This window comes from Pinus tabuliformis, chromosome 2_1 (genome assembly GCF_031772625.1).
Source record: "Pinus tabuliformis cultivar Carrire ecotype Pingquan chromosome 2_1, CPIR1, whole genome shotgun sequence".
Classification (NCBI taxonomy): domain Eukaryota; kingdom Viridiplantae; phylum Streptophyta; class Pinopsida; order Pinales; family Pinaceae; genus Pinus; species Pinus tabuliformis.
Window position 1 is genome coordinate 897,618,968 of NC_142299.1, and position 11,990 is coordinate 897,630,957.

Consider the following 11,990-nt stretch of genomic DNA (forward strand, 5'->3'; position numbering starts at 1 on the left):
TTTATGAATAAATCTGATATATTTAATATTATATGTACATAATCAAGTGACTTATTTTTATTTTATTTATATTTATATTTAATTAATCTATAATAAGTATTTATATTTTAATTTAATAAATCTATAATAAATAATATGATTATTATATTTATATTTAATTAATCTATAATAAATAATATGATTATTATCTATTATTTCTGCCTTTTTTTTGAAAAATAAACTTTGCACATTTAATCACGTATCTTAAAAGCTTTATAAATGATACGATCACATTTAGACATGGATGGATACTTACAGAGATTCTCAGTTTTCCCATTACATTAAGTATTTGTAAGATGGATGGATAATTACAGATATTTTTTAGGTGATTAGAAGGCTCAGTTCTCCTATTCCATTGAGTATTCATACAACGAATAGCACCAATTATCAAAAGTTGACCTCCAGTTGGTAGTGCAAAAGGTTCGTGACCGATCCAGACGGACAGCCGTCTCCTCTTTATGTATGACCCGAACTTTATTTCCTTCCAGGTGAGATTTTGCTCGGGCAAGATTCCATTTTCCCCTGTAGCAGCCATCACACAGAAAGCATTTAACTTCCCCGCATGATGCTAGAAGCTTAACCACCATTTAAGCAGGTTATTGTGACCCCAGATTACATAACAAAATATCACCTGTCCATTTGCTGACAAAATAACCATGTGTATTTTGTGCTTCCCTATACATCCTTTCTAAACCGACAGCGTAGTCTGCTGGTCTTGAACAGAAGCTATAAAGATAAAACCATCAATGAAACATGGTCCCACCAACACCTCACCCCACAAAGGTAAAAGAAACCTAATCAGTTTATTGAGTCATCTCAAGCAGATGGGACAAATTAACCAGCCACCCACCAAAACTTTTTAAAGAGTCAACTTTGAGTAACCTTTCAAATATAAACTTCACATTCTAAACCAGCATAGATCTTCACATACTAAACCAGCATAGATCCATCTTAAATACGGATATGTGCAAATTTTTTATGAACTAACATTATTTAAATATTTTGTATAGTTTATTCATTTTTTTGCAAAAAAAAAAAAAATCAAAAATTTCAACTTTAATGACAGACTGACAGAGTTACACATCATACTAGGATCATACTGGGCAGTAGAATGAGTGAATGAGTCTCTCATCTCAACCAGAATGAAGCACACCATACACCAATTAAAAACATCGATAGCGATATCTTATCATTCAGATTTGCTCTCAATACATGAAAAATTCCTGCCATCCAATGCATTAGAGCTGATGCTATCCATGAGAAGGAAAAACAAATATCCCATCGCTCTGCTATGCAATGATCATTCTATATTAAGCACACAAATACTCTACTAAAACTATCATCTTCAAGCATGCAATGTTGATGTACCAACTTCCTTCGCACGCGTACTCACTTGTCGGGCACTAACACATACATGGTTTTCAAATTGATCACGCTAGAGACACAAAGTAATGCCTTGCAGTTGCACTTTTAACCCAACTTTGAATTCTAGAAACCCAAAGTGTATTTACCCAACATTCGGGTTGATGAACAAACACTATTCAATCAAGCTTCCTTCAAAAATAGCTGCATCAGCAAATAACCCTCGTGACATGCACACATCCTGTGAAAATAAATATCCATGATATTCTACACATTATATGGAAAGAGAAAAGATGCAAAAGGAAGACAAGTTATATTTGTTAGGAACCAAATTTTAATAGATCAAAGGTGAGATCTCTAACAAAATTATCTCCGTAAACAAAAGGATTTACAGGTTCTGTATGGGATACATATATAAACAAAACAAAAAAATGCACAAAACTCTCTGAAATGCAGTCAATCCTCTGTCTCCTCGTATGCTTTAGCTTTTGACCTATATTGTCGTGATCTTGGTAATCCGGCATTTCTGTTTATGATGTTCAATTCCTCCAATTCACCTTCGGCATTACTAACTGCAGGTAGATCAATTTCTGTTGCCTGACTAGCAGCAATACCAACAGGAATAATAGCAGGTTTATTAGCCTTTTCACTTGAAACCTCCTCTGTAGTCTGACAATTGACTGTGTCATCTGAATTCTCTCTCATTTTCTCAAAGCATGCTGCTTTTTTTCTAGGAATATAAGTAACAGACTTCATTTGCTCCACAGAATTATCCAGTTGTGCGGATGCAAAGCCAGATGACTTTACCAGCTGAGAAAAATCTTTAAAAGCTTGCATGTTCATTCTGTCGTTGTCCTCATCTGACCAATCCAATGTATAGTGTATGTATTTAGAGGGATTCTTAACATAGTCAGGGACTCCAACACAGTCATTCTGTACTAAATCTGAAGAACCGGCGCCTCTTATTGATGGTCTCTTTCTTGAGTTCTCACCTTCAATGTCATCATGCTCAGGTTCCAACTGTCCAGCAGGATCCCCTTTACTTCCAGGCTCAAATCTCACTCGTTTCTTGGGCTTCTGCATATTGGAATCAAATGGGGCAGTACACGATCCAGGTCCACCTGTTTCCTCTTCCAAAGGTGACGGTTCAGATTCCAAGTATTGCTGATGCCTAACTTTCATTATAGACTTCAACTCTACTATTCCAGGTTTGACTTCTTGCAAAGGTGAACTGCCCATCTCATCTTTTCTTGAAATTCCATTGATTGTATCCTCGAGATTTTTATTTTCTTTATCATCATTCAGTTTTCTGCCCTCTTCCTCTTCACCTAAGTTAAGCTTATCAACCATTACTGTGTCAGGATGTGCAGCAACCTGTTCGTCATCTTCTTTAATCCTAGTGCTTGCTGCATAATGGTTTGCACGGGGATCTCTCCAAGAGTGTTTTAGTTCATACAATGATCTGGGTAGAGAGTTGTGGGAATTCACCTTGGGACCGACGTCCATAATCTCTCTCATATAAGTCCGTTCACCTGCATTTTCCCTACCAACCGCAACTTTGTCGTATTCATCTTCCTCATCCTGTCATAACCCCAAACCATTTATACATTAGTCAATATTTCATCAAATGCATAAAATTCAAAACTGCAAATAATAAAATAAATACATTATGACTTTTACATCTAAATATAAAAAAAATTGTACATGACACATTCCACCTGGCATTCTTTTCTCAATAACAAAGCAATATCAAGAATAAGCAAACAGGAACAGTAAGGTTTCCAAATTTGTGTATGTTAGACAGCGTAAAGGAATTATTTGCCCATTTCTGCCAATTTGCCAAATAATTATTGGCCTAAGAGTTAAGGGAAGTGATGTCATTGGGGCAACCCTCTGCATGCATATAGTATGAAACTTATACACTGCAAGTATGATGGGGGTCATCCTAAGTCATATACATCAAAAACTTTTCCACTAATTTATCCGCCTAATGAATCAATTCCTAATTCAGTAAGCTATAAGGGCCAACTAACAGGGGAAAATGTTACAATCCTGAACATTTATTTGTAGCTAAATATATCCTCCTCGCATTATAAAAACTATGTGTATTATTTATTAATAACAAACCAACAATTTAGAGATTCTGGTCAATCTCTGGTTTTGATTACCAGAAGGCAGCTGCATCCTCTTCTGTGTCATCATTTTTATTATAATCTGGTAATAATTCCATCCAGTAGATATCATTTTCAACAAGACCAGGTAAAGCACGGATAAATAATATGGAAGAATTCTATAAATGTAAACCTCCTTTGCAGTTATATACAACCTTCTGAGATTATCAGTGAAACATGACTCGCCCAATTAGATGAGTAATTGGTGAGCCAACTCAGCTCACCCGCTTGGTAAGCCGAGTTGACAATCTGATCAAAACAACACTCAGAGTCTCTAAAAGCTTACCGAGTGCCTTTTCTTGAAACTCTCCCAGCACATTTAAAATGTCTTCAGGCCTTTTTTACCCCATTTTTCAGCAACTCTTGCTCCTACCTTTCGTTGAAAGGGCATTTCTTCTGGTGAAAGAATTGGACTGAATTTCAAGTACATTTTCAACAATTTGAAGTCCAAAAATCCACTGAAAAGAAGGGATTTCAAGTTATCAGACAATAACTTTGCTGGGACTATGATTTTAAGGGAAAGAATGCAGAAGTTTAGGCATATTTGAAGGGTTTTTGGCTATTATTTTCATTTGGCATTGTCGAAGAGCCACAAACAATCACAACATTGTTATTTTCAAATGTCATAAGCCACTCAAATCCTAGCTTCTGTATCCATGAAATACTGGAAAATGGTAAAGAAAAGAGACTTAGCTTGGGCATAGTGCATGGAAGCTGAAACATTGCAGTTTTGCCAAAATACAATTTCAGGATGCTGAAACATTAGCCTTATCTGAAATAGAGACACATGGAAACATGACACCACGGAAACACAACCCTGAAATCTGTAAGACTATATAGCATGATACTAACCTTTGAGCACCATTATGTTCTTTTTCATATGGAGCCCTTTGATGTGCTAGAGCTATTTTGAAAACCATTAACCTGTTCCCTTCTTCATGCAACAAGTGTGCCTTCATTCATGGAAAAACCCTTTCAGTTATTCTTATGGAGAGTGCATTGCCATTTCCAAGACCCACCACCAGAACTACGTTCAAGTAGGATCCCATGTTTCAAAATAGGATAAAGGTCACTCTAATTGCTGAATTTTTCTTGATGACTAGAACTGACAGTACTTTGAAAGACCAAGGATACAGAAAAAATAAAAAAATAAATGCTGCCCACTTATGATGGTTACGTCAATGCTGATGGTTACATCATGGAGAGTCTTTTCCAGTGCATGGACACGATGTTCCCTAGTAGTGCAATTCAAGACACCATCCATAACCAGTTACAAATATGCAACAGAGCTAAGAAGCTAACTTGTAGTAAATGGATATCTAGGAAGACAATGTTACTCATATTTTAAAACTTTCAAATACTTTGAAGCTTGAACTTTTTTCGTAGTTTAAAATAGTTGAATTGTGTTTGACATTATTGTAGGTAAGATTTTAGACATATATGACTAATGAAATCACTTTAAAATCCAAAGCCTTCATTAAATATATAGTGCAAATGCAAATTGTAAAGAAAACATACTGTTACAATTTTAAATTTTTGAACGTCGTCCATAATGTCAAACATCTATGACTTTGAAATATTTCATCAAATTAAGATTCTACAAAAAATAAAACAAGATCACAATTTCTATTGTTTTTCATTCTTGTAACCTACATGCTACAATAAAGTTCTAACTCATCAAAAGTGCATGTTGCAGTAAAAGCACTGGAATCATGATCCTCATATTCATCACTGAGTCTATCCACATTAGATTCACCATCGTTTGTGTCACCACAAAGATTATCTTGATCTTATCTTACAGTTGGAAAGGGCTCAAGTCATGGAGAACGAGAACTACTATGAACCTAAACATGGTCCCCCAATTGTCTAAAAAATAACGTGTTTCCTTTCTTGGCCTGCATATGGTTAAAGCTAATAAAGTTCCTTTCACAAGATGAGGCACCTGATCACTGGCTCCATATAAATCCTACTGTGCCTAAAGCAGTTTGGTCTTGGCTGAAGTGCTTCCAAATATCCCATGTTCTAATCTGTACGCCAGAACTTGTTATCTAACCATTCTGGCAATAGCTGGAATTATATTCAACCTCTCAAGAACCTCACAAAGGCCACTCATGATATCCCTATCATCATTTCCTTGTAAACAATCTAGGATCCAAATGGCAGTTGCATGTAAAGGGCTATACCTTGTCTTGCATCTATTATCTCCCATATTTCCTCATACTCATTAGTAAAAGTTTTTGCAATAAGCCCTAAGGGTTAGCGCAACTGGTCAAATAAGTGCCTCGCCGTTCAGGAGGTCACAGGGTCAATTCTCCCCGAAGCCCTTGGGGTTAGGCCTAGCTATTGGCCATGGGGCTTGATACCCTTGATAGAACCAGTCTAGGATATGAATAGGAAGTGACCCTTAATATATAAATTCTCATTACGATTTAAAAAAGGAAAATGTAATGTGAGTATTAAATCAACCTCATGTTCATTGTTGTTGTATTAATATTGCAACTAACAAACTACGTTGATGCTTGAACAAATATAACATCACCTTTGTGGAGAGAATTGACCCTCCAGTGTGTTTCTGTTCACATCCTTATCTTCTCCAGTGTGTTTCTGTTCAATTTTCTTATTTTCTGGATTATATTATGTTCAGCTACAAGCTATTTTCTGCTAAGATTTACTTTTGTTCTTCATATTCTGTGTTCAATACTAGCTGAAATCATCAGTAATTTCGTTGTTGTTACCATTGTTCATCTCTTTGTTGTTAGTACTCTTAAAATTGTCAAACAATTTGCTGCAGTTATTGCCCCGCTTTGTTGTTAGTACTCTTAAAATTGTCAAACAACTTGCTGCAGTTATTGCCCCACTTTGTTGTTAGTACTCTTAAAATTGTCAAACAATTTGCTGCAGTTATTGCCCCGCTAGTTTAGAACTTTAGATTTTACGCCTGAGTCATATTTTTCAGATCTATTTCCAGATATCATATTCTTCAAATTTAAACTTATTATGCCAACAGATGTTCTTGATAGAAGAATCCTACAAGAGTAAAGATTCACCTTGGATGAATCACTCATAACTTAGAAGTGATACCAATCATACTGTAGAATTCATTTTCAAGCATTGAAATCTTGCCATGGAGAGATTTTCATCTTCTCACCTTGCATTTGACAGGGGGGAAATTGATAGTCAGCTACCAATTTTGAAGTCCCATCAAGTGAGCCCAAGCAAAAGGCATAACCAGAGCTTGCAGCCAAATCCCAGAACCAAAGTCAGAGTTGTATCGAGAACAAACTTGTGTTCCATGACCACAATTTGGTTAAGGCCTGCCTTAAACCACCACTAGTAAGACTCAGGCTATTGCTACCCATTTCATTAGTTTATGGTCATCTTTAAACCAACATCAAGGAACACTTCCATTTTGCAGAAGACTTTAACTTCTAGTCAAATTCGGAATAGTTCCAATAAATGCATCAAGCAAAGTTCTGGAGTTGGCGGACGACCTTAAACCACCACCAGTAGAAGACTTCGGCTTCTGCTACCTCATTTGTTTTGTGGCCTCCCTTAAACCATCAAAATTAGAGAGCACATCCAACTATTGGCTGCTATACACCTATGTATTTCAGCTCTCTTCTTGTACTCATACACCGCTTAAGATTAAGGGGGGAATTACTCTCATACAAAAATAGTCAAAGACTCAGCCTAAGGCCATCAATATCTAGAGTCAAGACTCAAAACTCAAAAGTTATTGATGGACAATAATGAACATTGAAAATAAAATGAGGGAGTGAGAGTGAATAAAAGGTAAATCAAAGTGAAAATGAGGTAGAGGTTATTATATTATTATTATTATCATTATTATTATTATTATTAAATTGATTGCTTCTTATTTTTTCATTTTAAAATCCTTTATAAACAAAAATTTGGGGGATGCCCAAAAGCAACCCTTCTCTAGGGGGGATGCTTAGAAGTCCCACTTTCATAGGTGACATCCAGATGTAACCTTTTCAAGGGGGGTGCTTTTAGGAGAAGCACCCCCTTTTGAGGGACACCTAGAAGTCCCCCTTTTGGGGAAATGCATCCCCCACACTAGGGAAATGTTTCCCCTAGGTTTCCCAAACAAGGGATATGGGAAAATGTGTACCCAGGCACCCCCTATCTCAAGAGCATGGGAAACATGAGGTGCGTGCACCCCACTTTAGGGGATGCATCGCCATGGAACATTGGTAATAACTCATCCATAAGAAGGATTTGTGTACGCATTCCATGGAGATTGTGCCACAACGAGCAATCGCTAGGCTTTCTCAACTAAGGTACCAATCATAGGGAATCGTGGTCGAGCAAGCATGACAGGAAGACAACAAGGACATAGTTGAATGTGAGTCAATCCAACATAAAGAGGAGACGAATTGCATGTGCCAACAACGGACAAGGCACAGCAGCGAGGAAGTTGTACTGCAAATGCAGCCAATAAGACGTAGAGCTACAGCTAGATGCCGGGAGGTAGCAGCAGAGGTAGGTGCCGTGAGGTAGCAGCAGAGGTAGATGTCGGGAGGTGTCGGGAGGTAGCAGCAGCAGCAGAGGAGATCTGATCGAGGGAGGACACTAAGTGGCCAGAGGCCACCTTAACCAATTGTTGACAACCAGCCCATGACAGGAAGAAAAGTGTGAATATACATGATGGATTTGAAAAGTTGTCAAACTCACTGACATAGGTAACAGTCAAGCTGCATTATGTGAGTATTAAATCAACCTCATCTTCATTGTTGTTGTATTAATCTTGAATCTAAGAAACTACGTTGTTGCTTGGTCAATATAACGTCACCTTTGTGGCTAACATCACCTTTGTGGCTTTGTTTAAAGTAGCACTCCAAGCTATCCAAGGAAAATTTTCTGCATCAAATTCCACCATGCTAAGGCCATACGCATTCATGCATTAGCCCTTTTGATCCATGCCTTTTCTAAAAAGAGTGGAACCACCAACTACAAAATGGCATTTTGGGGACATTGGCAGCTTGGCAAATCTCTTTTGTTTTAGTCTGCCAGCTAGTCTTTGCAACCTATTGATGTATATTGATGTAACAGCTGTGCTCCAAATGCAGATTTTCACTTAATATATAAATTCTCATTACGATTTAAAAAAGGAAAATGTAATGTGAGTATTAAATCAACCTCATGTTCATTGTTGTTGTATTAATATTGCATCTAACAAACTACGTTGATGCTTGAACCAATATAACATCACCTTTGTGGAGAGAATTGACCCTCCAGTGTATTTCTGTTCACATCCTTATCTTCTCCAGTGTGTTTCTGTTCAATTTTCTTATTTTCTGGATTATATTATGTTCAGCTACAAGCTATTTGCTGCTAAGATTTACTTTTGTTCTTCATATTCTGTGTTCAATACTAGCTGAAATCATCAGTAATTTCGTTGTTGTTACCATTGTTCATCTCTTTGTTGTTAGTACTCTTAAAATTGTCAAACAATTTGCTGCAGTTATTGCCCCGCTTTGTTGTTAGTACTCTTAAAATTGTCAAACAACTTGCTGCAGTTATTGCCCCACTTTGTTGTTAGTACTCTTAAAATTGTCAAACAATTTGCTGCAGTTATTGCCCCGCTAGTTTAGAACTTTAGATTTTACACCTGAGTCATATTTTTCAGATCTATTTCCAGATATCATATTCTTCAAATTTAAACTTATTATGCCAAGAGAAGTGAGATGCATTCTACAGCCCAGCATTGAATAGATCATAATGTTCATCCACCCATCCCATCCATAACACTGGCATCAGCATGTCTGCCCAGTATAATATTTTATTTAAAAAATCAGAATAAAGGAATAATAAATTTAATGGGGCTAAATGGTAATCATTCAATATATATATAGAGAGAGAGAGAGAATGACTATCATTTAGCCCTATTAAATTTATCATTCCTTTAACACCTAAAATAAAATCATATCGACTATTGGAAAAGACGAATGTGAGGCAATTTTAGCACAAATCTTTACATACATAAAAACAACACTTGAAATAAAATCATATCAACTACTAGAGAAGAAGAATGTTGGGCAATTTTTGCTAGAAGGCATCATTAGCCAATGGCCAGGCAAATCTATTTGGCATCTTTAATGGCTGTTTTTATCAACCCATAGGACCAATAGTGAGCTGCATTATACCTAGCATTAACACACACATCGAAAAGCACATCGGCCTAGATTCATTTTACCTTGGGATTTTTTCAGCACTTAAAGATTTGCATCTCATTTTTTTATCTCTCCATGCTTAATACATCCAAGTTAAGGTGAATCTAATCAGGTTATAGTAGACTTCGGGTTTGGATCATAAAGTTGTATCAGAACTCTAATTGATAGCAGATTCATATCATGTTTTCCGTTACAGTTTAGAATCTAGATTATTAAAAATAGGTTTTTAACAGTTTATGTTTAGGACGAGGGCCAAGTCTGTGCATGTCTGCACCATGGACTGCTTATTTAGTATAACCTTTTTGGCCATAGCTAGGACTCATGGGCTGTTTTGTAAATTAATCAACCGGATTTTGAAATTTGCTAATGTTTGGAGAGGCTAGACTTGAGGCCAGCTGGACATATTAATAGTGCTCGGGGAAACTAAGCTTCAATATACATGACTTCATCATATTAATAGTTAAAGGAAGCTTTGTATGTGTACATGTACCGCCCGTCTGCGGTCTAGAGATAACTTGGAACAGTGGTTGTTGAGATGATTCAGGGTCAGATTTCTTGGGGCCTGCGACAAAGTTATAGCGTTTGGGCAGTACTTGCTCCTGCCCTGATTGAGTCTACCGAATTGTCGATATAGCAAACTAGCCACCATTCTTAAGGCTATTGCAGCCAGCCACATTTCTTGAGGCTTTTGACAAAATTGCGGAGTTCGGGCAGTGATTGCTCCTCCCCTGCATGGGGTCTGTTGGATGTTGCTATTGCAGCGTGGTCAAATTTCTTGGGTCTGTAACAAAGTTGTAGCGATTGGGCAGTGATTGCTCCTCGCCTGATTGGGTTCGCTGGATGTCGCTATGGTAATCTAGAGACCATTCTTAGGGCTATTGCAGCCCAGCCCCATATCTTGGGGCTTGTGGCAAAGTCGAAGCGTTTGGACAGTAATTGCTCCTCCCCTGCTTGGGTTTGCCAGATGTCGCTATTGCAACCTAGCGGCCTTTCTTAGGGCATATCCCTTTGACACTGCCCAACTGTGGCTTTCTGGGTTGCAGTCCTCCATAGTAAAAAAAAGAGCCGATAAGGTTGGTTTCCTAACGAGCTTAGTACCAGTACCCTTATCTTCACAAATAAGACAATCCCTTGCAAATACATAACACATATATAAATGAAGGTGAAGAGGATTTATTCTCTAGGTTTTTAAATTAAGCGCAGTTAACTGTTTACGGTACATACAGTGATCCGTTTACGGTACATGCTTAAAACAAAATATATTTTCGATGTCAAGCCCCCCATCAGAAAACAATAAGAAAAATCGAAAATCAAGCAATATAAAAAAATCAAAAATCAAATCGGCATTTGCAATAAAACTGAACCCCAAAGGATTTCTAACCTCGTGATCAAGGGTCGAGTCCATTCCCACCGCGGACCTCATCAGCCGCTCTGCGGCCTCCCCGTCCCCGTCCTCCTCGGCGCGGTCTCCGGGGTTCCCTTCTCCGTTCTCCTTTTCATCGTCGGAATCAAAATTGCCCCCCCAGGAGCTTTGAACCCGCGACCTGTTAGCGTTCCCACGCCGTTTTCCAGCGCTCATAAAGTCTCCGCTAAAAGAAGAGGCACAGGGAATTTCCTCTCTTGCGCTGTCAGCCTCCTCCCTTCTCCATTGCCTCTTCTGGATCTGCTCGTCGCTCAATCTCCACGCTTGTCGATCCGATGGGGATTGGAATAACCCTCCAAACACCTGATCCACCCTCCCATTGAAATTGGGCTCCATAACTGAACCTAAAACTTCCACTGTTCCTTCGTCTCCGACTTCACTTGCATTGGATGATATGTGTGTTATCTACAGCAATTTATATTTTTTGGAAGGGTTTGCAAGCGTGCCTACATGTCCATGGCCAGGTGGAAAATTCAATTCGGTTTGATAATGAAGTCGGTACGTAGGTAAATTTCTAGATAGCCAGTCTTTTAAAGTTGAGCGTAGATTTTTTTTTAAACCGAACAAAAAGTAATAATTGAAATTTTTATTAATGGAATTATGGTTTATAAAATTATAATAAATATTATTCTTTAGTTATAACTATCATTTTTATTTTATTTATTAATTAAATAATTATCATTAGTTTATTTTTTTATTTTAATTAAGAAAAATTAGCCTGAAAAAATAAATAAGTTTGTTTTACCAATGAGATTATAAAAACACTTCATCACTCTATACACTTGTAAATAGAAGCAATAT

At 37.4% G+C, this 11,990-nt stretch overlaps 1 protein-coding gene across 1 annotated transcript; it reads right to left on the minus strand.

The window, feature by feature from the left end:
• Positions 1-1,695: 1,695 nt before the first annotated feature.
• Positions 1,696-11,653, minus strand: LOC149203548 (uncharacterized). Its single transcript, XM_089403496.1, has 2 exons — positions 11,148-11,653; positions 1,696-2,982 (listed from the first exon to the last, which is right to left on the minus strand). Exons 1-2 carry the CDS (start codon positions 11,523-11,525, stop codon positions 1,858-1,860), a joined length of 1,503 nt encoding a protein of 500 aa, XP_089259622.1. The 5' UTR covers positions 11,526-11,653; the 3' UTR covers positions 1,696-1,857.
• Positions 11,654-11,990: the final 337 nt, after the last annotated feature.

What these genes read in the sequence shown, in the direction of transcription:
- LOC149203548 (XM_089403496.1), bottom strand. Translation starts at nt 11,525, where the DNA reads ATGGAGCCCAATTTCAATGGGAGGGTGGATCAGGTGTTTGGAGGGTTA. An exon ending in ACTCGACCCTTGATCACGAG is followed by an intron (nt 2,983 to 11,147) that starts GTTAGAAATCCT and finishes GGGTTATGACAG; the next exon opens with GATGAGGAAGATGAATACGA.